At 51.2% G+C, this 23,629-nt stretch overlaps 8 protein-coding genes across 8 annotated transcripts; 3 read left to right on the top strand and 5 right to left on the bottom strand.

The window, feature by feature from the left end:
• Positions 1 to 2: 2 nt before the first annotated feature.
• Positions 3 to 1,064, bottom strand: BJX68DRAFT_239124 (uncharacterized protein). Its single transcript, XM_071040474.1, has one exon. It carries the CDS (start codon positions 635 to 637, stop codon positions 86 to 88), a length of 552 nt encoding a protein of 183 aa, XP_070897993.1. The 5' UTR covers positions 638 to 1,064; the 3' UTR covers positions 3 to 85.
• BJX68DRAFT_239123 (ubiquitin ligase complex subunit HRD3) lies at positions 1,065 to 4,021 on the bottom strand. Its single transcript, XM_071040473.1, has 4 exons — positions 3,863 to 4,021; positions 3,674 to 3,793; positions 1,677 to 3,611; positions 1,065 to 1,623 (listed from the first exon to the last, which is right to left on the bottom strand). Exons 1-4 carry the CDS (start codon positions 3,903 to 3,905, stop codon positions 1,217 to 1,219), a joined length of 2,505 nt encoding a protein of 834 aa, XP_070897992.1. The 5' UTR covers positions 3,906 to 4,021; the 3' UTR covers positions 1,065 to 1,216.
• A 196-nt stretch (positions 4,022 to 4,217) lies between these two features.
• BJX68DRAFT_239119 (DNA-directed RNA polymerase II subunit RPB1) lies at positions 4,218 to 10,809 on the bottom strand. The gene is made up of 5 exons (XM_071040472.1): positions 10,306 to 10,809; positions 10,080 to 10,236; positions 9,956 to 10,026; positions 5,030 to 9,894; positions 4,218 to 4,974 (listed from the first exon to the last, which is right to left on the bottom strand). The coding sequence occupies exons 1-5, from the start codon at positions 10,432 to 10,434 to the stop codon at positions 4,959 to 4,961; spliced, it is 5,238 nt and encodes a 1,745-aa protein (XP_070897991.1). The 5' UTR covers positions 10,435 to 10,809; the 3' UTR covers positions 4,218 to 4,958.
• A 208-nt stretch (positions 10,810 to 11,017) lies between these two features.
• Positions 11,018 to 13,079, top strand: BJX68DRAFT_239117 (Set1-mediated histone H3-K4 methylation subunit Swd1). Its single transcript, XM_071040471.1, has 5 exons — positions 11,018 to 11,261; positions 11,318 to 11,379; positions 11,438 to 11,526; positions 11,589 to 11,729; positions 11,794 to 13,079. Exons 1-5 carry the CDS (start codon positions 11,192 to 11,194, stop codon positions 12,866 to 12,868), a joined length of 1,437 nt encoding a protein of 478 aa, XP_070897990.1. The 5' UTR covers positions 11,018 to 11,191; the 3' UTR covers positions 12,869 to 13,079.
• A 650-nt stretch (positions 13,080 to 13,729) lies between these two features.
• BJX68DRAFT_106066 (class I SAM-dependent methyltransferase) lies at positions 13,730 to 15,332 on the bottom strand. Its single transcript, XM_071035827.1, has 2 exons — positions 14,798 to 15,332; positions 13,730 to 14,668 (listed from the first exon to the last, which is right to left on the bottom strand). The coding sequence occupies exons 1-2, from the start codon at positions 15,022 to 15,024 to the stop codon at positions 13,762 to 13,764; spliced, it is 1,134 nt and encodes a 377-aa protein (XP_070897989.1). The 5' UTR covers positions 15,025 to 15,332; the 3' UTR covers positions 13,730 to 13,761.
• Positions 15,333 to 18,630: 3,298 nt separating this feature from the next.
• BJX68DRAFT_239102 (WD repeat protein) lies at positions 18,631 to 20,719 on the top strand. The gene is made up of 6 exons (XM_071040470.1): positions 18,631 to 19,427; positions 19,570 to 19,669; positions 19,771 to 19,837; positions 19,898 to 20,235; positions 20,294 to 20,420; positions 20,482 to 20,719. Exons 1-6 carry the CDS (start codon positions 19,121 to 19,123, stop codon positions 20,632 to 20,634), a joined length of 1,092 nt encoding a protein of 363 aa, XP_070897988.1. The 5' UTR covers positions 18,631 to 19,120; the 3' UTR covers positions 20,635 to 20,719.
• A 307-nt stretch (positions 20,720 to 21,026) lies between these two features.
• On the top strand, positions 21,027 to 22,152 carry BJX68DRAFT_105908 (uncharacterized protein). The gene has a single exon (XM_071035826.1). It carries the CDS (start codon positions 21,267 to 21,269, stop codon positions 22,089 to 22,091), a length of 825 nt encoding a protein of 274 aa, XP_070897987.1. The 5' UTR covers positions 21,027 to 21,266; the 3' UTR covers positions 22,092 to 22,152.
• On the bottom strand, positions 21,968 to 23,629 carry BJX68DRAFT_239099 (tRNA guanylyltransferase). Its single transcript, XM_071040469.1, has 8 exons — positions 23,519 to 23,629; positions 23,378 to 23,467; positions 23,159 to 23,290; positions 23,048 to 23,092; positions 22,798 to 22,973; positions 22,656 to 22,744; positions 22,498 to 22,602; positions 21,968 to 22,448 (listed from the first exon to the last, which is right to left on the bottom strand). Exons 1-8 carry the CDS (start codon positions 23,530 to 23,532, stop codon positions 22,215 to 22,217), a joined length of 885 nt encoding a protein of 294 aa, XP_070897986.1. The 5' UTR covers positions 23,533 to 23,629; the 3' UTR covers positions 21,968 to 22,214.

The raw sequence follows: 23,629 nt of genomic DNA, 5'->3' as shown, positions 1-23,629 counted from the left end.
CAGGTAAATTGAGCGAGTGGTCCTCCCCTAGAGGCAATTTCAAAACTCAGAAAAAATTCAACGCTTTTTCAGAACCAAGACTTCCTCATGGTATTCTTGTCACGATACCAATGCTGGATTCTTCGCATCTCCTTCTCTGCCTTATCCCATGGTTCCAGTAACCTATTTTTTTTTTCAGCATCCTTGCATAAGCCTCTCCCTTCGCCTCCTCTCCGTTTCTACCGCAACACAAACTAGCATCAATGTCTATCACTCGCAACTCCATGATTATAAGCCCATATACCAGCCAAAGCTCATCCCAGCCACCATGCCTGATCGACGAAGTTTTATGCTGCTCCTCGTCCTCTTCGTCGCGCGCGATGACTATCCGTAGCCTGCGTATCCTCTCGAGCGCATTGAAAAGCCCCGGCGACCGAATAAGGCGCTCATACCAATCATCCGTGTCCCAGTATCTCTGTCTAAACATGAGTTCGGTCTGTCCCATTGTCCGGTCGTAAGACGTGCAGTCATATTTGCAGGTGGCATGGAACAGATCTAACGCCATAGCAATGCGTGATGGGGGTCGAGTGGTGCAAGAGTTCGTTACTCTTTTCTCTGCTGGCGGTTCCGGCTGACAATCACGGTCTCCTTTGGCCATGCTCACGTTGTCCTTCTCGAAATCAGCTCTCGATCGCTTCGTGCCCGAGCCGTGTCATGAACAAAAGTGTTCGAGGAGAAAAGTACATCGGCGGCTTCGCGGTACACCTGGTTATTCACGCGCAGCAGGCTTAAGTCCATTCCCTTCTCCGCAACTAAGCCCAAGTCTCGCGACCAGATTCTATCGCTGGCCTTGGAATGGCTTTTGCTGTTGGCTTGGCCGGCCGGCATCGCGCGTCTCCAACCACTCTCCTGGCGTATGGTTCTCAACGAGTCCGCTTAACAAACGGAATAAGCCCACCCCCAAACGTTGTTTGAAGAGTCGTTGGCGCCGCTTTTCCATCCTATATGTAGAGCCCTGTCCCCGAAAACGAATCCGTAGCTGATGAGCCGGATCTCGGCCGGAAGTTCGAGCAGGCGGCAGCGGGTGCTGGCCGAGTGGGCGCCATTTTCACGCAGGACAGCAGGAGGATATTTGGACTGGTGGTCTAATAATGATCGTTTATATTCATAATAGAACTGAAAATCGTAAATTACACACATGTACAAAAGCAGAGGAAAGTGGTAGTAATAGATCCGGCTAGTGACCAACTCCGCCGGCCACCCATTGACCGAACTCCGGCTCACCAGGGCGAGGGAAGAACCCTCGGTCATTGGCGTTGGCCTGCCCTGCCGCGTTCGCGTTTTGATTATCGTTGGGTCGCTGGCGGTTATTCCGTTGCTGTCTCAAGTATACCAAGACCATCAAGGTTGCAGCCAACGATAGAATTATGAGGCCTTCCAGAACGCTCTCGTCAATATCAAGCTCGAGGTCATCATAGTAGCCGTCCTCGTGCTCATCCAAACGATGTGGATCGCCGTTCGAGAGATCATCGTCCTCCTCTTCACCACGCTTATACAGCTGTGCACGGTAGTTTACTTCTTCCTCTTCGTCGTTTTCGATAAAGGCAGTGATCCACTCTGAGAAGGTCCGGCGAGGTTTCGGTTCTAGCATTGCGTTAGTAAATCACAAGATATGCTGGAAAAAAAGTAGGTCATACCGGTATCATCCTGAATGGACTTGATCTTCCCATTAGTGAGGCGGTTCCAAGCACTTCGTGCCCGCAGTTTGAGCAGGCTCAACTTAACAGGCAAGTAGGCTTCACCACTGGTCAACAGCGCTAGATCATAATACCTCTTCGCCATGTGGAAGTCTTGCTCCACAGCAACGCCATTTTCATGCATCCAGCCAAGGTTCCAATAGGCTTGCGCGCTATAATGAGCTTCAGCAGCTGTGTGGTAACAGGTAGAGGCTTTTTCTGTATCCAGAGCACTGCCGATTCCGCTCAAATAATAGTCGCCCATTTTTAGTAGCGAATCAATGTTTGCCTGCTTGGCGGAACGTGTCCAGTGGATAAGAGCCAACGCTGCGTTTCGGAGCAACGAGGATCGTGGTTTTCTCATTGCAGGGAAGAATTTCTCCAATGGGAATAGAGAACGCTGTTCATCAAGGATGAACGCTACGTTAGCCTGGGCAAACTCATATCCTTGCTCTGCGGCCATGAGCGTCGGAATAAATGCTCGATCCTTGTCCCCCTTCTCGTATGCAGTATTCGCTTCAATAAAGGAGGAGTGGATAACCTCCGCTCTCTCAGCGACCATCTTGTAATATGATGCAGCGAGTCCGCAGTGTCTCTGTCGGCCAATTCCATTGTTGGCCAACTCGGCCAAGTAGTAGAACGCCTCCATGGAGCCCCAACGAGCAGCCAACTCGAAATATTTCGTGGCCGTCGGGATATCACCCTGGTCCAGGAACAAAACACCTAACCGGGTCTCGGCCGCAGGAAGATCTTGATCAGCTGCCGGTATGAAATAAGATGAGGCTTTGAACGCGTCCTGCTGTACCCCATATCCATGCAGATACATGAGACCAAGTTCGTATTGGCAGAGCGCATCGCCATTGGTCAACCCCTGTTTGAACCAGATAAACGCATCGGCGAAATTCTGCTCCACACCCTCTCCGCGCAGATACATCAGCCCAATGTAACCTGCGGCTTTTGATGCCAACTTCTCGATCCCAGCGGGATGGTTTGGGTTCAACGACCCATCCTTATTCCAGTACCGTAACGTCACTTGCCTGAAATACTTCATTGCCTTCCTGTAGTTCTTGGGCAAGCCCTTTGTGCCTTCGTAGTACATCTTGCCGAGAGTAAACGTTGCCTTTAGTTCACCTTTTCGGGACATAAGGTCAAAATACTCCAAAAGATCCTCTAGACTGGCGTCCGAAGATCCTGATCCCTCCCGAAGTGCATTGGGTCCGGAAGTGGATACACTCGCACCTTCACCATATACGCCGCCTTCTTCGTCGGCCCAGCGGTATGATTCACGCGCCATGCTGTGACCGCCAGGCGGTCCGGATCGAAGGTACTCAATGGCTTTGTCCGCGACTTGCTTGTAATAGTACGTTGCCTCGTCGCAGTTGCGCGGAGTTCCGATACCCGCGTGATGGCGATACGCAAGTGTCATTTCCGATTTGGTATTCCCCGCTTCCGCCGCGAAAGTATGGTATAGTAGAGCCTTGGCCTGGTCGCGTTCAACTCCACCCCCGATGCCTGTGGCATACATGAAACCAAGCATATACTGCGCCGTGCTATTCCCATTCCACGAAGCCAGCTTCTCATACCAACGGAATGCCTGTTTGAAGTCCTGAGGATGCGAAAAGTTGCCGTAAAAGTTCATCTCTGCCAGCAAAAACATGGCGTCTGGGCTCTGATCCTCTACCGCGGCCATCGTGAGCTCGTCAACAGCTTTGGCGATACTTGGGTGTATCTTCCTCCGTGAGGCGCCACTCGATGGCGGTCCGTTCATGAACAATATTCGGAAAGCTTCTTGTGCATAGTGCCAGGTGTGGCCGATGAAGCCAGACGGCTTTTCCGAGGTGTGGGCGATTGGGATTTTGGCTTCGCGGAGGATATTCAATGCGCGCTCAACATGCGCTACAAAAATGATATCTGGTCAGCGTATATTCCCAGTTAGGTGGTCATCGAGGGGAGTTTACCATTTGGACGAGCGTCGGGCCTATCATCGCGGGGATGTATCGACTCGTGGGTAATATCAGAAAGGGGATATTCATCGCCGGAAGATCCCTTGATATCATGAGCAAGCGAGTGTAAGAGCACTAAGATGAGGAAATGCCGGTGTCAGTCGAGCTCGATTGTGACGGTACAAGCCGTCGCGGGAGACTCACGGAGGACCAGAGGCAGGAAGCGCCATAACCACAGGTACTTCATCTTGCTTGTGAGAACTTGATAAGAAATGACAAGGAGAAACGCATGGCGAACCCTTCCTGTCACAATTCCCTTGAGTATGAAATGGAAGAGCGGGAATCGCCAACAGAACGCGGGATGGGGTTGGTGGTAAGCTGGGGTCAATCCGAACACCTGTCGTTGCGGAGGTTCATTTCGCCGACAACCTCCCCAACCTGACACATGGCCAACTTCGGACCTAGTTCGCCGCAGAAGAAAAGCATGCGAGTGAACATTGAGAAGATATTTACAATCACATATTTTAAAACGTCAGTTGATTTTCTTAAAGATTCATGTTGATAAACAAAGATAAGAGGCCGAACGACGGACCTTTGCATCAAGGCCTGTCGCAACATGTAGTTTCTTCTGAGGGATATATATACATAAATTGAATAGGCGTTGAATTTGTCTACGATAGGAGCACTCGAGCTACTCTGAAGACGAAGGCCAATGTCATCATAAGAACTTTCATTTTTCAAGTTTTTTTCACAAAATTTTATCCCCTCCCTCCTGCCCCATAACTTATATTCTAAAAATGTATACAGGATAAAAAGAAAACTCCGATCGCAAGCAAAACTAACAATCGTCTCCATGCAAACCGAGGGAACATCAATAAAAGGGATGATCACATTCCAGTCTCTCACATCGAGCGGAACTGAAAATGGATCCCAGGGATCTTGAGCTCTAAAGATTAAAAAGAGAAAAATCGCTTGCAGAGAGAAACGTAACGCATCACCAACCCGTAGGAATTTGTTCGCAATTTCGGCAGGCTGGCTCAGAGGCTTGGAATAACATCGACAGGCTCAGGTTAGGGCGTGAGGTAATCCACATACATGAAGAAGGAGGACGAAAGATAATAGTAACGGAGAAGGTTGAAACAGGCTAGGCATGCCCAAATTGCGAGTAATATAACCAACCAAGTCTGTGGCGAATATGCAATATGATTTCTTTTCTTGTTTCGACGGGTTCTTTATGCGAAAGTGATAGTACAAGAATACAACGGAGGCCAGGACGAACCCATGCATAAGTGGTTCAATTTCACTGGCGTGGTGAACTGAGGAATCTGTTAGCATAGTAACATTAGTTTGCCGAGATGAGGTGTAGCTTACGTAGGACTGAAGGCCGGCGACGTCGGGCTATAGCCAGGAGAAGTAGGGCCTCCAGGCGAGGTCGGCGAGCCGGCAAAGTTGGGAGAGGTAGGAGAGTACGTCTGGGGACTTGTGGGAGACCACCCAGGAGACGTAGGCGTATATTTGGGAGAGGTTGGCGAAGTAGGAGACAGGTGTCGCGCGCCGCCAAGAGCCGGACTGGTAGGGCTGTAGCTTGGCGATGTTGGGCTGAAGGCGGGTGAAGCGGGACTGAAGCTCGGCGATGTGGGACTGTAGTTTGGCGACGTCGGCGAGAACCCGGGAGATGTTGGGGAGTACGACGGGGATGTCGGAGAAGCCTGTCCATATGCGGGAGATGTGGGCGAGTAGGCCGGTGATGTCGGCGCAAATGATGGACTGGCGGGGGAGAATCCCGGAGAAGTCATGAAGCGGGGACTTGTTATACCCATACCAGGAGACGTGGGAGAATAGCTGGAAGTTGGGGAATAACCAGGCGAGGTAGGATTGGCACTGAAGGGGCTGCTTGGGGAATATCCAGCCGGACTCGTGGCGGCAGGACTGAACCCACCGCCGAAGCCGCCAGTAGGTTGGTACTCAGTGAAGCCACCTGGGGTTTCGGCACCCGCCTGGCGGATAGGTGAGAAGTTCGAGTCAGGATCAGGGGTACCAATGTATGCACTTTCCTGCATTGGCGAGCCAGTGTCGTACTGCGTAGCAGCTCCATCCGAAATGATAGCGTCTTTGGCACCCAAGGCACCCATCACTCCATAGCGAGCATTGTTTGAAACAACGGTGTTCAACATGCCCTGGTCAAGGTAGATGTCGAACTCTCCAGTACCCGCAGGAGCCATTTGACCCAGGATCAGGTTCTCTGACACACCACGGCAGTCGTCCAACTCTCCGAACGCCGCAGCCTCAAGCAGAATCTCCACAGTCTCTTCGAACGAACAACGCATAAGGGCACCGTTGTCAGCGCGATTGATACCATGTCGAGTAACAGGGGTCAGATAGCCTCGCACAGTCATTACATCGACAAGGAGGGCCAAGTGACGATGGTTGACATAAGATCCATCGAAGGCCAACACTTGCGTCAACTCACGAAGGACAGCCGTTCGCGCAGCTTCAATACCGAACACTTCGAAAATCTCGATAAACTGGTTGGAATATGTTCGGCTAGCATCAACCCCAGGAATAGCCAGAACCTCACCAAGAGAAGAGCCGCTGGTTTCAAGCACCCATTCTTTGCACAGAGGGTCTGTCTTGCTGGAGAAGAGGGAGCCGTCTTCCAGGACTCTGACCTTGCTTTTCTCGTTGATGAACGCACGCTCGACTCCATTAACACCGCGAAGAGTCAAGGTATCAAGCAAGTGCTGCTCCAGCTTCTTCAAAGTGACATCGTATTCGATATCGTCATCGTCCTCATCATCCTTGTAATCTTGGATTTGACGAATACGAATGACCTGCTCGTCAGCGTTGTTGTCACTGAAGATGACAGCGATATCTTTCGGGTAAGCCTGCTTGATCCTGGTAGCAACGTCTTGCACAGTTAGACCCTTGTCGAGAAGCTTAGGCCGGCTAAGAATGATACGAAGCAGCCACTTGGATTGGCGAGATGAATCATCCGTAACATCTTCCGGAATAATGAAGTAAGACTCCACCATATCTCGGTCGTTCTCGATTACGGTTGTCTGGATGTCTGGATCGTAGTAGATTTCGGTGGCCTCCGTGACGGAACGCAGACTGGTGTGTTCAACGGCGCTTCGAAGTTGCTTGGCTCCCTCCTTATCGTAGGTCCTACCAGGTTCTTGGTACACTGTCATAGACGGGGTCTTGATGTTGGTCGCTACATTGAGAATTTCCTTCAAACGAGGAACACCAAGCGTGACGTTCTTAGATGACACACCAGCAAAGTGGAAAGTGTTCAATGTCATTTGCGTGGCGGGTTCACCAATGGACTGGGCAGCCAAAACACCAACCATTTCACCGGGAGCCGCACCAGCCTTGGCAAATCGACTCTCAATAGCCCCAAGAACGTGCTGGAAGGCAAGTTTGTTCATGGAATACTCAGTCACCAGTCTTCGGAATGCGAGACGACTGCGTAGTTGGGCTTTGAAGAGAAGGGTTGCGTTGTCCTGGGCCTCTCTCGAGATGACATCGTCGCCACGGACAACCATAAGCCTGTCGAGAAGCGACTGCACCTGAGGAATGACTTCGGCGGGGTGCAGGTCACTAATCGTTCCCTCACGAATTCTGAACGTTGACCTAGCCATTTCGAGGATACGTTGCACATTGATAGGAAGCTGCATCATCTCTTCATCTTCCTTTGCAACGGAGCGGAGGAAAGCCCGATCCTTGAGCAGTGCTTCCCACTCCTCGTCCAGATATCTTTGAACCTCAACATCTCCAGCAATCTCGTTCGCCTGTTCCAGAACGTCGGGTCCCAGGCTTCGCTCAGGATCCATAAGATCAATACGGAACCTTTCCTTGAACTTTTCGTCGGAACATTTGATAATGTCAACACGCTGGTTTTCGATATGCGCACCGTCGAGTCCGTCCTCTCCGTAAATGAACTGGATAATATCGCCAAGGGAGTTACGGACAGTACCGTCATACTTCACCATGACTTCTTCGAGGGCCTTGACCAGCTTACGCTGGATATAACCAGTTTCAGCAGTCTTGACAGCAGTATCAATCAAACCTTCTCGACCGGCCATGGCGTGGAAGAAGAACTCTGTTGGGGTCAAGCCACGGAGGTATGAGTTCTCAACGAAACCTCTAGACTCGGGGGAGTAATCGTCCTTTGTGAAGTGCGGCAATGTACGATACTTGAAACCGAACGGAATACGTTTACCCTCGACGGACTGCTGACCAACAACAGCAGTCATTTGAGAAATGTTAATGGTTGAACCCTTGGATCCAGAGCGGGCCATTTGAATGGCGTTGTTCAAATCCTTCAAGCTCTTCTCGGTTTCGCTACCGGCTTCATCACGGGCATTGTTGAGAGCACGAGAAACCTTACTCTCAAACGTCTCACGCACATTCATACCAGGCAGGGGTTCGAGCGTATTGTCAGTGGCGCTAGCGGTAATCGACTCGACTTCCTGCTTCCGGGCGCGAACGCAGTTCTCAATGCGCTGGATGGTCAATTCATCGGGAATAGTATCACCGATACCAATACTGAAACCGTTGTGCAACAGCCAATAGCCGACAATGGCCTGCGCGCCGTTGAAGAAAGCCACGGCTGTTTGCGGACCATACTCGTTGAAAATAGTGTGGATGACACCACCACCACTAGCACCAACAGTCTTCTTGGAGAACATTCCATACATCAACTGTCCGCCGTGAATAAGAAGGCCACCGTCATGCAGAGGAGAAAACTTCTCTGAAAGTGGAGAGCCATCTTTCTCAACTCGCAAAAGGTTGAGACCGGACGGGAGCGCCATACTGATCATCTGTTTACCAGTCCACCGGGGTCTGGGCTTCAGGATTGCAGGCGGAGGAATCACCCCATCCCATTCGGGAACCCACATCATAACATTCATGACTTGTTCCTTGGTCAAGAAGATATCACGTCTGCAAATCTTGTAGATACCGCACAGAGTATCCTGTACGATACCCATGAGTGGACCATTTCGCTGAGGCGAGACGATGTTGTGTGGCACTAGAGCAAGGTTGAGAAGTTCCGCACGGGACTCTTCGCTCTGAGGGACGTGCAAGTTCATTTCATCACCATCGAAATCGGCGTTGTAAGGGGTAGTGACTGAAAGGTTGAGTCGGAACGTAGAGTAAGGCATCACTCGGACACGATGACCCATCATGGATTCCTTGTGAAGGGACGGCTGTCGGTTGAAGAGAATGACGTCCCCATCCATGATGTGGCGTTCAACCTTCCAGCCGTATAGCAGCTGTTGTCCTCCTGCCCTCTTTGCATGACGAAGATCAATGCGCTCACCATTATCTCTGACAATGTACCGCGCGCCAGGATGCTCAGTAGGACCGTTCATGACCAACGCCTGCAGTTTCTCGATATTGTAAGGAGTCACAACTTCGGGATAAGTCAATGTCCTTGCAATACTTTTTGGCACGCCGACCTCATCGAGCGACAGATTCGGATCACCAGTAATGACGGTACGAGCAGAAAAGTCTACACGCTTTCCCATCAGGTTTTGTCGTAGACGACCTTCTTTACCCTTTAGACGACTTCGAATAGCCTTGACAGGTCTATTGGACTTTTGCATGGCCTTCGGTTGACCGGCAATATCGTTATCCATGTAAGTCGCAATGTGATACTGCAAGAGAGACTCGAACTCGCGCACAACGTGCTCTGGTGCACCCTCCTGCTCGCAGCGCTGAACGTTTTGGTTCGCGCGGACGATTTCAGCCAGTTTATAGGTCAAATCATCCTCACCACGCTGGCCGCTCGTGCTGCCACCAACAAGCACACTCGGGCGCACAGGCGGTGGAGGAACAGGCAAGACAGTAATGATCATCCACTCGGGACGAGCATAGTCATTGCTCAGGCCCATGATGCGAACATCCTCGTGAGAGATGTTGCGAAAGACATTCAGAGCGATCTGAGGAGTAATGGTTTTCTTCTCAGGCTGCTGCATGTCCATCTCATCCATCATACTTTTGGAAGGTTTCCATGTTCCAACCAGTGTAATTCCTTCCTTGCGAATGGTGGGTTGCGCATTGCCACATCCACCGTGAAGCCGCAGGGGTTTCGAGCTTTCTTTCCCGTACTCATCGTCATCCGGAGGAGGGTCGGCCTCGCAAATAAGAACATCCTTCGAGAGTCTCCAGATGTGGTCGAAGCGTCTTTTCGGGTCTCTAATCCGCAGGGCATCTAGAAACTTGGAATCGGACTGGTTCTAAGTTAGCCTAATCTGCCATGATAGATTTGCCATCCCATAAGGGATGACTAACCGTGTTGGCTTTGATCTTTCCACAGTTGTGGCAGACTGTCTCGAGCAATTTCTTGATTTTGGTCAAGAAACCTATGGAAAAAGTTAGCGTATCAAGCCTTTCCTGTCTAGAAGCGTTTTCATACCGATATGGAAAACCGGAGTGGCAAGCTCAATATGTCCGAAGTGTCCAGGACACTCTTTCTGTCCCTCCTCACAGGTTTCACAGTTCCACTGGCGGTCAATAGTTCCTAAGCGCGGGTCGTTCAGACCTTTGGTTCGGGGCCGTTGTCTTTGATCGTCCTATTGTGGTTTCTTTGTGTTAGTGTTGCGCACAAAGGGTCGCGTCAAAGAGAACAAAGGAACACCAACCATAGTCTCTGGATATTCGACATGTACCACACTCATCCGCTTGATCTCCTCGGGTGAGAAAAGACCAAACTGGATCTCCTTGATGGTGCGCAAAGGCGCCTTGGAGTACGGAAAGTAAACGTTCGACATGATGGATAATCGCGCGAAAAACCGAGGAAATCAAGAGGCAAAAACAGTCGGCGAAGGCGGAGAAGAAGTTCCTAGCAGTATTGTAGACAGCTTTCGAGTCCTTTTTTTCGTTATTTTCCAAGCACGAGTCAGCGATTAACGAGAGATGTTGCGAGCAGAGGGCCAGATGAGGCCTCTGGCAGCCCTTGCCACGAGGGCGCCTGCGACCCTGTCCACGACGTTGCGAAGCTCCGAAAAAAGGCGAAAAAGAGGGAAATCACGATCGGCGATGGGAATAGTCCAGCTCGTAGGATAATATCGCGATTAAACGCGATGGTCGAGGGCTGGTGGGTGGATGTTGAGCAGCGTGTCGGGGAGATGAAAGGGAGACGTTGGTTGTCAAGTTAGTCGGCGACGGGGAACGAGTTTTCTGAGCCGCAGCCTGCTGTTAGCGTGGTCTCTAAAACTCAGTCACTCGAATCTCATCAAGAACTTTCCGCCACTAAAATAGGCCGGAGCCTTTGTCACGGTGGGGCGTTCTGTCCAGATTATAAAGGGGCTGCTCACCGCCCAGCTCCCCAGTTTTTGCAATTATCACCACCAAGAAGCATTGACCTCCCCACTGCTTTGACTGCTTAGAGGTCGTCAAGAGCGCTTGATGTTTGCTCTCAGACTTTCTCCTGGCCTTTCTTCAGGCTGGAGATCTTTTCTATCCTCTTTTCACCTTTCTCTCTGATCTGGCTGTCTCCTGAGGCAAAGTCCAGGCTTCCCGCGCGCTATGAATCTCTCACTCATTGATCCCTTTGTTCTGGCCCAGGACTATCCAGACACATTATCGGAAAAACTACGTATGCCACCACCACAAAGAAATCCTGAGATTACTTCTTACTTACTAAGATTACAGGAAGTGGACATGCGACATGTCTCCGATTCAATCGCAAAGGGGATTATCTAGCCTCCGGACGAGTAAGTTCGATCACGAATACTTGTCAACCGCCGGGCGCATGCTGACTTTCCTTATTAGGCGGACGGTACGGTGGTCATTTTTGATATCGAGACACATGGAGTCGCGCGCAAGCTGAAGGGGCACATCCGACAAATCCAATCTTTAAGGTATACACATGGGTCTACGCACGCACGCGATCAATTCCAGATGGTTAACTCCGCACTTGCAGCTGGTCTAGAGATGGTCGCTATCTTCTCAGTTCCTCCCAGGATTGGAAATGTATACTGTGGGACCTGAAGGACGGCTCCCGGGTACGCACAGTGCGCTTTGAAGCTCCCGTATATATCGCAGAACTCCATCCTTTCAACCAGTACGTATCCTCAGTGACACGCCGGAGTATTGCCATGCGCTAAGTCCCCTTCCTCTTTCCACAGCTTATTATTTGTCGCCTCCCTCTTCGAAGACCAGCCCGTCCTCGTCGACATCTCGTCCCCCAAACCCATCAAACGCATCATCCCCTCCGCCCCATACCGCGCCCCGCCCTCCAAAGACGAAGAAGTGAATCGCGCTGCAGCCGCGAAACAAGCCGCACAGGACGCAAAGCATTCAACCTGCGTTACCGTCTTCACTGCGCTGGGTAACCACATTATAGCTGGCACCTCAAAGGGTTGGATCAACATCATCGAAACTCAAACCTGCACCACAATCCACTCTACGAAACTCTGCTCGGGTGTCATAATCCTCCTCCGCCTCGCCAGCAACGGCCGCGATCTCCTCGTCAACAGCTCCGACCGCGTCATCCGCACAATCCTCATGCCAGACCTCTCCCAACTCGGCATAGACCTCGAACCGAGCAACATCAAGCTCCAAGTCGAGCACAAATTCCAAGACGTAGTCAACCGCCTAAGCTGGAACCACGTCGGCTTCTCCTCAACCGGCGAATTCGTCACCGCATCCACCTTCATGAACCCAGACATTTACGTCTGGGAACGCAGCCACGGCTCCCTCGTGAAAATCCTCGAGGGACCCCGCGAGGAACTCGGCGTCGTAGAATGGCACCCAGCCCGCCCCTTCGTCGTCGCCTGCGGCCTTGAATCAGGCTGCATCTACACATGGACTATCGTCACCCCGCAGAAATGGTCCGCGCTCGCGCCCGACTTCGGCGAAGTCGAAGAAAACGTCGAGTACATGGAGCGCGAAGACGAATTTGACATCCACCCAGCCGAAGAGATTCACCAGCGCCGTCTAGACCAGGAAGACGAGGAGCCGGACGTTCTCACCATCGAGAAGCAAAAGAATGATCCCGATGACGAGGAAATTGAATCCTTCCGCATGCCCGTTCTCCTGGACCTCTCGGATAGCGAGAGCGAGGAGGATATTGTCGCTGTTGGGCCCGGGACCATGCGGCGTCGTAGTCCTGGTGCTGGGCGGGATCGGTTGGCGAATGGGGACGGGGAGAAAGATGGGCGGAACGGGACCGCGCGAGGAGCGAAGAGTCGACGGCGATGACATGCCTTGTTTCATCATCTTCTGTTTCTTCTCTGTCGAACACATGTAAACCATAGACTTTTACGGAACCAGTTTTTGTTGCTTGGCGTTTGGTGCATGCATAGGGCAGCAGGTATATAGGCATCGGGCTGTTGGAGTTTGGGTGGAAAAGCAAGGAGACTACTGTTATGAAATCGAACTACTTATATCCAGTTCATATATTTTTTTTTCTGCACATTTGATGTTCTTATACTATTTACATGTTCTTGGATACCCTACGGCCGTGAGGGCTCAGCACCACCGTGTTGCTCGGTGCTGCCAAAACTTGGCCATGGTATGATCCAAAAGATCAGCCGACGGTGGCTAGATTTGCACCAGATTCGATCCACTATCAGATGGTGCCGTTGCAGCCTTCACGATTCACCTATACTATTTCTGGTGTCTTCCATGGTTGTCCCACGTATTATATAGACCCCGCATATACCAGTAGCCGTTGACTGTTGTGACCCGCACGTATAGACCAAACTCGGGACTTGACGTGTCAAGTCGCTGAACAATCTGGGCTTCCCATCGCAACGACTGTCCTTCCCTCTTCCCTCAGAAGTAAACGGGATCTCCGGGCGCAGAGCTCAAGCCCTCGTAGGAATGAGAGAGCTCGAGTGACGCCTTGATGACAATTATCGGACGATCAGAAGTCTCTGTAGTGATTATATATGATGTGAAGCAACGCCTCAGCAGTCCTCGCTCGGGCGCCAATGGCAGGAGGAAAGAGTGGCGTTTGCTGGACGAAGGTCTCGGGGTTGTTTCAATGATCCATTCCTCCACTAACCGCATTTTCGTCGAGTCGTAATTTGAATCTGCACACACGCACTCCAAGAGAACCCGCGGCAGACAGTGTCGTCACATGATCTCCTCTATCTCTGTCGCTCAGCTGGGTTAGGCCTCCGTGCCTGGTATATGTGCAATATGTTGTAGGCGTGGATATTCTTGTTATACGCCTCGTTTCTGACGCTTTGGACGAGGTTGTCAATGTCGCCCCGTGACCAGCCAAGTACACGAGTAAAAGGTGCCAAGCTCATATTCTCAATGCTCTCTGAGAATGCGAGATTGTACCAGCGAGCCACATTCCTCTCATGCTCGTCTTGGTGCCACGGGTTAAGTGGGAGCCCGACTATTTGGTGGTCGATATCCACAAACCCAGCCTCCTGTAGATGCTTGATGGTGTCGCGAGAGCTATGAGCGATGGGCCGCATCGATTCCGCGGTTGCTTGTTTCAGTAATTTGTACCAGTCGCGCATGGCCATTCCCTCTAACGATCGATCGTCACAGCGAGGTTCAAAGTCGATCTCTACCTGCTCGAGCCAGCCAGTGCCAGGGGTTAGGTGGTTGAAGATCCTTCGATATAAGTTCGGCCAGCCGAGGACGCTCCCACAGCCCATCTGAAGATGGATCAGATCCCAAGAATCCTCGCCCAGTGCAAAGGGGCTCTCAAAATCAAAGGGGGCGTAAAATTGGCAGTTCTTTGGATGGTTCTTAGGTTGTATCGGGGCCAAATCTACCCCTGTAACCTCGGCATTAGGGTATTTGTTAGCCACCTCGATAGCCCAGATCCCAGTCCCACAACCTAGGTCCAAGAACCGGCCATTGTTGGGATGCGGCGCGTAGATGAGACTCTCCGACACTCGGGCCACCGTGAATAGTTTGTGAAAGATATCGAGACGATCCTGCTCTTGGTCGTCGCAGGGTAGAAAGTAGGCTCCCTTGCGAAAGCTCTGGTATTTTCGGTCGTTCTCTTCATAAGTGTGATCACTCTCCGAATCCCTAGCACAGAAAGAAAGTAGCGCTCATAGTCAGTCACAATGCGGCCAGTGAATACAGTCTTGACAAAGGGAAGGGCAAGTTGAGGCAAACAAGCTAAGGAAGAAACGTGGAGGGGAAAGAGAGAAGTACTTGCTATAACTGGGGCTCATACTCGGAGACCCATTACGCCATGCTTCACCAGTGGCCGCAATTCTCGATGCAGGTTCCCGCTCAGTGATGGCTTGAATATCCATGGCATCTGAGTTCTGCCTTGACCGGCCCATGTCGCTAGAGGTTGGAGAGTGGAAGCTGTAGTGCTTGTGCGTCGGGGAGATCATGGCGGGGGCTCGAGGTCCCACTGGGCCGTTTCCGAACATCTTAGGCGCTTATATTATGAGCAATATCGTTAAGCGAGCAGGGATGGGTTGCGGATCTTGTGGCAGAGTATAGGAAACCCTCCGAGGTGGTGAGAGCGCACAGCGGGTAATCTGGCCAGGCCGTGACCGCAGAGCTGAAAGGATGACTGCTATAGACCGGACTGGTCGATAACCTAGATTGCACGCCCGAGCCTCTTGCCCTAGGACATTAATGGTGTGTATATAAGCAATGCAAATGGCTGATAGTGATGGAGAAGTAAAAAAGAAAATAGATAGTGGGGTGTGCGGGACTGAAGACTTGAACAAGTCCGCTGAATCAAAGCCAAGCACAAAAAAACAATACACGAGGAGAAGGGAGGGGAGCTGTAGAGAGGGCGGACCAGGGGTCAAATATACCTCCCAATTGGAAGAACGAGAGCCCTCCGGCGAGAGAACCTATCTCCAACCGCCGTCGGGAGGGACCAGGACAGAAAAGAAAGTGGCGGTCACGGCGCTGAGGGGAATGACAGCAAGAAGAAGCCAGCAGTAGTAATGAGCGAGCGCAACTCGCGAGCCTGTGTCCAGCGACGACCACAGGGACAGCGACCACAGGACGCAATGGGCATAGGTCAGAGGCGATGCAGGAGCAACGCAATTGGAAGAACCAGAGAAGCAACTTCAACAAGCAGCCAGCCCTGTTCTTTAAGGTTGTCGCAGCCGCTTTCTTGACCCGGTTGGGGCCCACGGGCGCTCGAGGGCGGGGCGGTTACAGACGCAAATTCAGTCGTCGCTGGAGATTCCCAGATGGAACGGACGCAGAATCAGGGGAAGCCGCTGGCGGCAAAGGCCAGGAGCCAGTCCCCTGTATGCAACAATATCACACCAGCGAATGGTTGTGTACTGGAACCATTGGTCCCAGTTTCGCCCTGGTAAAAGGACCCCTCCCCTCAACCACGGTTCGCGATCCTTAGCCTCATCGAATCTACTTAACGTCACTTAGCCTTTGGCCTTGACGTCTGCCAGCGCTTCCACACTCGATCCAGCTTTCCTGGAACCGCCTAGCACTCCGGAGCATGAGCCGACAGACGGAGGCCGCAAAGCGCTCCGGGGAGCCTATGACAGCCCATGGATGCTTTTTGAATTATGGGCACTTTCTTTGTTCTCAAGCTATTGATGGTTTGTATAATTTCTTTTCTTCCCCAGGGCAGACTGGGCACCATTCTACGCCTTCCACGTTGCTTTTTCGCCGATGGATTATTGGGTTGATCAAGTCTGGGGCAGAAAAGTAAAAATCTTCGTTTCTTTGTCCAACAGCAACAGAAGCTAGAATCAATTGGGAAGAGTTACGGAGAATTTTCTGCTGGTCCATGCGATGCTGCGATGGGTCTCATTTTTCCCAACTTTCAGGAGACTTCCGGGCGGGACGCGGTCCGTCCGTCAAGAATTGAACCACTTTCTTTGTCTCCTGAAGCCAGTCCCAGCACTCTGGGTGAAGGATTGCCCCAAATTCTGGCATTTGAGTTCGCTTCTCTTGACCTCCCAGCGCTGTGGGTCAGAAGTCTGCTATTAATTATCTTCATTTCTCTGCGATATTTTGAGAAATTACGCCGCAGCGTCCAAAGACTGGTAATGCTACTGTAGCAAAACTTTGTTTCTTTGTTCTGGTGGGACGGCCGCAAATATATCCAAGCACTGGCGCTTACAGAGCCTGCCTATCCCCCCTGCGTCCCTTCCGGGCCCCGACTCCATCTGCTGCCCATCCTAGCCCTTCACATTTACCTCATAGTTTGGATATCGGCGACTCGAGGATCTGGAATTCTTGGTTCTCATGCCTCAGGGGCAAAGGTGAAACTGTCCATTTCCCTTTCGCCCCCAGCGCTCCTGGTTTGGCCGTTCAACCGTTGGTATCATATCAAAGGGCCTGGATAAGCGCCGTCTTCCCCATCTGTGCTTCACAAAACCAGGCCGTGACCACTTTGGTTGGCGTCGAGGGTATCGCGGTAGTTCTCACTGCCAGAGTCGGATCTCCTTCTGTGTCACACGGCTCTCATAATGATATTGATCATCGAGTTCTCTTGGTGATTCCAACCAATTCAGCAACAACAAAACTGGATACAGCTCCAACAGCTCCCAGCGGCCCCAGTTCGTTCGCCGTCTAGCGTGGCTGTACTACTTCGTACAGTCCACAATCCGCAGCCAGACACGGATCCTGCAACGTCCACGACCCGAAACGGGGTCCCAATAAGGCCGAAACCAACGATAATCGCGATGAAACGCGCACATGTAAGTGGACCAAAATTCCCTCTAGACTCTCGTGGCTCCGGCCTTCTCCAGCGTACCCACTCCTTCCCACGAGGCCCAAGAAGCTACTTCTGCGAGGGAGCAAGTAGCGGCCAGTCCGTCTGCATCTGTTCCTACTCCGTACTTTCTAGGGGCAATTGGCAGGTTGGCTGCGTTCATTGATGGCCATTGGTTAGCGATGGGAATTATTCTCTGGCTTCGATCACGAGACTTGCGCTGACGGATATTGCCTTGTATATCACAGGGGACTGTATCTGTCTCATGGTCTTGTGGAAAGCAGGAACATCAGGTGCATCCCGTTCCCTTCCTCACCGACTTCTTCGCTGAATCCGCAAAACAGCCCTTCGCCGACTGACTCTGATTTGGCGCGCCTTTTGCGGCAGCGCATCTCTACCTAATCTGGTCGGTTCGGCCTTTGCAAGACATCATATCGATTACCCCGTTCGATTTTTCCTGGTACCCTCAACATTCAGCGCAAAGCCAAGAGTATATATGCCTAATCTTCACAAATGCGCTATCTAAGTTATGCATTAATCATCGACTCGCGGAGATCTAGCGAGCCAACCACGCCTTAGAGTGTTGCATTTGCATCTTGCCCGGAAAGATGGTAATAATACTCCCTGTTATTCCTCCATCCGATGATCGGACCAAGGCCGGTCCAAGAGTCCACTTATTGTTGTCGCCACGAGGAGTGAGAGCCATCGTGGTCGGCGATTCCCACACTTTCTGGTGTAACGAGGGCGCAGCGAGTGTCAGTCTGCCAATAACATGACCTGTGAACAAACACACAGAGTAATCACGGACCGACCAGCAAACTCGGATTGGGATTGCCTTCGGGAGTCACTTCCCGCGATGGTACCTCGGAGGGTGACTGGCGGACGAGGTAATCACCAATCACATTCGACGATTGTATTCAGCTTCTGAATCGTCCTTGTGGGCTGGTAAGTTTTTGGTGATCCACAGCTCATTCCAGGTTTACGGAGTAACCCCTTCGAACATCTTTACGGCTTTGGCCTCGAACACACAGGTACCAAGTGCTTCGAGACCGAAACCAAATGCATACTGAGATGCTGGAACCAAATGGATTCGCATTGCCGTAGGCCATCCATGACTTACCTAGTCCAATATCCCGGGTACTTATACGCTCAGTTATAGATCCCTATAATGTGGTATTTTCAGGTAGCTTTGATAGGTATGATGTGGAGATGGGGCGCTAGGCAATGAACAGCACCGCTGTGCTGAGTCCGGCATATATGCTGAAACCCTTGGCCATCTCTTAGGAGAAGAGATTCCTTGTAGAGATCAGTGGGCTCCTCTTGTACTGTAGTTACTATATCCGCAGTTATGCCTGAAACATCAGGCAGGTATCTGGATTTTTCTCTGGTCTTGGCTTTCCGTCCCTCCATCAATCCTCCATTCCAACAGCCCAACCACAATCAGGCGAACTCTGAGATCATCACTATCGACGTTCTGCGAACAGCTCATCTCAGTCTGGAACATTTCTATCGAGCTCAGCCACGTCAGGTCTCGTAACCACGTTTGGAAGATTTGGAAGAGACCGCAGAAAAGGGAGAGAAAGTTTTCCACATCCTTTTCTATCAAACACAATCTCCACTCCCTCGCAGTGAGAAGGATTGTGGGTTTTCGGCGGACTGGGCTGGGGCAGGAAAAAAGCACGCTATACTTGTTTTGCCTTCGTCTTGCAGGGTCAGCAACTCTGCCTTGCGCTTGAGGCTGATTCGAGAGCATTACTATTTACTTTGGGGACCAAACCAACAAAACCAAGGCATCAGACGAGTCATCATTCCTTTCAGCCATGTACACACTGAAGGAAGTTGCGTCCTCCTCCCTGTCTCTAGCCGGGAATAACTACATCTACTCGATTGTGCCTTCGTCTCGAACAGAGTTTGCAGCGGTCTCGTCCGATGACTCGCTCCGCATATTCGATGCGAGCAAACTCAGTCATGCATCCCTAGTGGCCAACAACGCGCACGATGGAGTAACCTCATTAGGGACGTATGATGCAAGCAAGCAGCTAGTGATCACCGGAGGAAGAGACGGGAAGATGAAACTTTGGGATCTTCGTAACGGCAAGAATACGGCGGTTGTCGCGGTGGAAACATGTAAGCTCCTCTGCTTTCTGCCCTACTCCAAGCATTTCTACTGTCTTCGGTTGATCCCCATGGACGGTAGTGGGGCTCTGGAGTGTTTCCTCCGTTCATGGTGGCTATGCAAGCAGTTGACTGATCAGTACTTTGCCATTAGCCAATCAGTCCCCCGTGCTATCAATAGCCAGTTGCTCTGAAACCAACAACATTGTCGCCGGGACAGAACTCTTCTCCCATCAGGCGATTGTTTCATTCTGGTGAGTTTCCGCCCAGACTTCGCAGTCTGAATGTCGTCAAGGGATCTATTGGGCCCGTTTCTTCAAGCCGCGGTAGTTCCTTGGGCTGCTAACTGACGCAGGGACGTCAGATCTCCAAACCAACCGCATCTCCAGTACGTTGAGAGCCACAACGATGATGTAACTGAGGTATGTATGACTTAACCGTCCGGGGATGACTCGCCATGCTAAACAATGCCGCGATCACAGCTTCAGTATCATCCAACCCGCCACAACATTTTGCTCTCAGGGAGTACCGACGGTCTAGTTAACATCTACGATACAACAATCACGGATGAGGACGAAGCCCTCGTGCAGGTCATCAACCACGGCTCCGTGCATCATGCTGGCTTTATCAACGAGAAAACCATCTACGCCCTGAGCCACGATGAGGACTTCTCCATCCACCCTGCCACAAACCCAGACGACCCGACACAGGAGCCTAATCCCGTGCAGTTCGGTGATCTGAGGCAACCGCTTAGCTGCGAGTATATCGCACAAGTCTGCGTCGGCAGCCAGGGGCCGTACATTGCTGCAGGAAACAAGATGTGCGTGCTTAGCCCAAGTCTTCAGTTTCAAACCGTACGCTAATCTAGCGACATGCAGTGACAAACGACTGGATCTGATCCCTGTTGTCCCAATTCCCTCATGGCACTTTGACGAGCAGAATGTCTGGCGCCTCCCCGGCGGCCATGGCGAAGAAGTCGTGCGCTCCGTCTACGTGGATGAGCAGGTAAGACTATGATAACCTCTTTCTAATGTCCGCTTTGGGAATCTCTAGGCTGACGATTTAGAATCAATCCGTATTCACTTGCGGCGAGGACGGTTTCGTTCGTGCCTGGAAGCCTGAGGCAGACGTAGCGCAGGGTGGTTCGGAGACATTGATCGCAACACCACGGGCGAAGGAGAAGAAGCCTAAAGAGAAGGCTCGATACAAGCCTTATTAGATTAAACGTAGAAAGTAGCAATAGTTGTTATTTTGTTGCTACGATATGGAAAATCACAATTATACATTAAAGGTGTTAATTCATCCATTGTCGCAAAACTATATATTCTTGATCCGACTCCGCAAATGGGCATGTTTGTAGAATGAACCGCCAAGCTTTAGCTCAAATACTCGAGTACCTGATATATGGAGTCATGGACACTAAAGCAACCGAAAAGAAGAAAATTCAAGATCACTTCATTTCTTGAAGAATAACAATCCCCTGGATTCGAACCAGGACTTTTGACCGGTGCTGTGCCCGGCCGCATGCTGTCCCCACTTTTGGCGTTGCGGAGGTTCAGTCTTGGCGGTGGTGTGCCAGAAATTTTTTTTGTTTCCTCCCATCGCGATAAGAAACTTGACCCAACAATCAGCGCAGCACCTCCCGCACAGTCCTCTTATATATCGACGAATCTCGACCTCTCTCGGCTTGAGCTGCCGTTGACGAACGAAAAGAAAATAACGCCATTATCCTTATCCCGAATCGATGATTGTATAATCGCAACGGCCGACGACGAACGCTCCCCGACTGAGAGCGAGTCTGCCTCTCTACCTACCTCCTACAACCTCCACAACGCAATTCCAATCACCAAAATGACCACAATATCCACCGCCCCGCAAAAGAAAATCGACCCGTACGCCTACCTAATACGCCACGGCTGGTCAGGCACAGGCAACCCGCTAAACCCCGACCGCGCAGGGGGCTCACGCGGCGGGCTGGGCCTCACGAAACCGATCCTCGTCGCGCGACGGAGCGGGAACCAGGGCGTTGGCAAGAAGACGACGAAGGACCCGACGAATCAGTGGTGGCTGCGGGGGTTCGAGGATGCGCTCAAGGGGGTTGGCACGGATGCCGCTGCTAACGCAGCAAGTGGGAGTACGGCGGGGAAGGCGAATGCATTGACGAGTGAGCTTTATCGGTTTTTTGTTAGGGGAGAGGTTATTCGGGGGACGTTGGGGGATGATGTTAACAAGGGTGACGTCGTGGATAAGGCGAAAACGAAGAAGAGGAAGAGGGACGAAGGTGATGAGGGGGTGAGGGAGACGAAAGAGGAGAAGCGCAAGCGGAAGGAGGAAAAGAGAGCGAGAAAGGCGGAGAAGGAGGCGAGGAGAGAGGCTAGGAGGGTAAAGAAAGAGGAGAAGAGGGCGAAGAAGGAGAAGAAGGCTTTGAGGGCTCTGACGAAGAAACGCCCTGAGGAAGATTATCCCACGCCGGTGTCGATGGATCTGGATCCGGCGGATAACGAGCAGGGGACGGAGATGCCTTTGGATTTGGAGAAGTTGGCAAAACTGAAGAAGAAGGAAAAGAAGGAAAAGAAAAAGGATAAAGAAGGCAAGAAAGTGAAGAGCAAAAAGCAGGACTCTTCTTCGTCAGACGAGACCTCAAAGCGGAAATCAAAAAAGAACAAAACGAGCTAAGACGTTCGTTGCATGGGATAGCATGGCATATATAGTCTTGACCTCTTCTAGATACCCATTTTGCATACACATAGACGGATTTTTTTTTTTCATTTTGACATCACATTCTATGCTAAAAGTATGTCAAGCGCCTTTGGGCAGCTTACCCGGCTTCCCAGAGAGGATCCAAGGTCTCCGCTCCCAAAACTCATCCTTGATAATGTCCACATGCTCAACAACGACCTGGGCCTTCCGCCGTTGCTTGCGGATCTTTTCCTGCTGAGTCTTCGAGATCTTCTCCTGCGCAGTCGACTCTTCTTCGCCTTGAGCTTGTGAAACTTTGGACTCTGGTCCTGTCTTTGTCTCCTCGAGTTGGTACTAGACCTCGTTAGTAGCAAGCTCAGACCTAACGAGCAGAGTAACCTACCTGGCGAAACACTACACTCCCCTTCTTGTAGATCTCCTTCTCATTGTTATAGTTGATCCCAAACCTCTTGAATAAGATCTCGTTCTTATCCGAAGAGACAGTTCCCTGTTCGTGTGAGCACCAATCGGCCTCGGCCATATTTCCATCTCCTAACTCACCTTTAGCTCTTGCTCTGCATCAGTATTGCTCATCTTCCCCTCCTGGACCATATACCAGAATGTCGTATTATAGAGGTTATTGATATGACCTGCTCTTTGTTAATTTCAGGGCTAAAACCCAACAGAAGGTGAGAAAACTCACAATCAACCTGTCTCCAACTCATATAATCCCGTAGATTCTTCGTTGTTGGGTACACGACCGCGCGTCCATCAAAGGAAGGCAGATACGGCGACTGGAGTGGCATATCTGGGAAAAACTTCCCCCACAGGAAGATATAATGTGCTGTAAATGTCGAGACGATCGTCGTGACCAGTTTCCTATCCGACATGTCAACACCATCGTCGACAGAAGGCAGTCAGGGTCAGAGAGAGAGAAAAAGGGATAGACATACGCGCCCCGCCTTTCAAAAAGATCACACGAGGGATGGAAGACGAAACTCCACGGCGAGGGTTAGCGAGAATCCTTGCTACCTTACATTTCGAGCAGAAGATGGGCGACAAACCTATACTCGTCACTGACACCATACGCAATCACCAAATCCGGCAGATCTTTCAAAACCTCGACAGCTGCAGCGTTCATGAGATCTAGCGCGCGGAGGTCGTTTGGCTTTTTGAATTCATATCGAGCGGATAGCCTGTCTCGCAAGTGGTGAGTAGAGGGCTGTTGCGCGGATTGGCATCATGTAGAGCGGATAAAAGCAAGGGTCATGAAGCTAACTGACTTGTGAAAGCCTCGTCCATCTATTCGGACTACGATCCATGTGTTTGGGAGGATGATGTCTGGTTGCTCAAAGGCTTTGACATATTCATATCTGCGGGCAATGTTAGTCATGAACGGATGAGAGATGTGGGATAGTATGTACCTTGAATTCGCCATGAAGCTAGGGATTATTCTATGTGTCCTTCTCTCCGACTTAAGTTCGGCAGCTGCTAGTTACTGCTGTCGTGCTGATTTGAGAGGCTGCTCTCTGTAT

Source organism: Aspergillus pseudodeflectus, assembly GCF_044049435.1.
Source record: "Aspergillus pseudodeflectus strain CBS 756.74 chromosome Unknown BJX68scaffold_27, whole genome shotgun sequence".
In the NCBI taxonomy this organism is placed as follows: Eukaryota; Fungi; Ascomycota; class Eurotiomycetes; order Eurotiales; family Aspergillaceae; genus Aspergillus; species Aspergillus pseudodeflectus.
The sequence above is the reverse complement of the archived record's forward strand: the minus strand, read 5'-3'. Positions and strand labels throughout refer to the sequence as shown.

Coding starts and splice junctions, on each gene's coding strand:
- BJX68DRAFT_239099 (XM_071040469.1), bottom strand. Junction 22,745..22,797: donor GAGTTGGAGACAGGTTGATT/GTGAGTTTTCTC, acceptor AACAAAGAGCAG/GTCATATCAATAACCTCTAT. Junction 22,449..22,497: donor GGAGTGTAGTGTTTCGCCAG/GTAGGTTACTCT, acceptor AACGAGGTCTAG/TACCAACTCGAGGAGACAAA.
- BJX68DRAFT_239124 (XM_071040474.1), bottom strand. CDS start 637: ATGGCCAAAGGAGACCGTGATTGTCAGCCGGAACCGCCAGCAGAGAAA.
- BJX68DRAFT_106066 (XM_071035827.1), bottom strand. CDS start 15,024: ATGTTCGGAAACGGCCCAGTGGGACCTCGAGCCCCCGCCATGATCTCC. Junction 14,669..14,797: donor ATGAGCCCCAGTTATAGCAA/GTACTTCTCTCT, acceptor TTTCTGTGCTAG/GGATTCGGAGAGTGATCACA.
- BJX68DRAFT_239123 (XM_071040473.1), bottom strand. CDS start 3,905: ATGAAGTACCTGTGGTTATGGCGCTTCCTGCCTCTGGTCCTCC. Junction 3,794..3,862: donor CTTCCTGCCTCTGGTCCTCC/GTGAGTCTCCCG, acceptor TCCTCATCTTAG/TGCTCTTACACTCGCTTGCT. Junction 3,612..3,673: donor GCCCGACGCTCGTCCAAATG/GTAAACTCCCCT, acceptor TCATTTTTGTAG/CGCATGTTGAGCGCGCATTG.
- BJX68DRAFT_105908 (XM_071035826.1), top strand. CDS start 21,267: ATGACCACAATATCCACCGCCCCGCAAAAGAAAATCGACCCGTACGCC.
- BJX68DRAFT_239119 (XM_071040472.1), bottom strand. CDS start 10,434: ATGTCGAACGTTTACTTTCCGTACTCCAAGGCGCCTTTGCGCACCATC. Junction 10,027..10,079: donor CACTCCGGTTTTCCATATCG/GTATGAAAACGC, acceptor CTTTTTCCATAG/GTTTCTTGACCAAAATCAAG. Junction 9,895..9,955: donor GAAAGATCAAAGCCAACACG/GTTAGTCATCCC, acceptor ACTTAGAACCAG/TCCGATTCCAAGTTTCTAGA.
- BJX68DRAFT_239117 (XM_071040471.1), top strand. CDS start 11,192: ATGAATCTCTCACTCATTGATCCCTTTGTTCTGGCCCAGGACTATCCA. Junction 11,380..11,437: donor ATTATCTAGCCTCCGGACGA/GTAAGTTCGATC, acceptor TTTCCTTATTAG/GCGGACGGTACGGTGGTCAT. Junction 11,730..11,793: donor GAACTCCATCCTTTCAACCA/GTACGTATCCTC, acceptor CTCTTTCCACAG/CTTATTATTTGTCGCCTCCC.
- BJX68DRAFT_239102 (XM_071040470.1), top strand. CDS start 19,121: ATGTACACACTGAAGGAAGTTGCGTCCTCCTCCCTGTCTCTAGCCGGG. Junction 19,428..19,569: donor GGTTGTCGCGGTGGAAACAT/GTAAGCTCCTCT, acceptor CTTTGCCATTAG/CCAATCAGTCCCCCGTGCTA. Junction 19,838..19,897: donor ACAACGATGATGTAACTGAG/GTATGTATGACT, acceptor CCGCGATCACAG/CTTCAGTATCATCCAACCCG.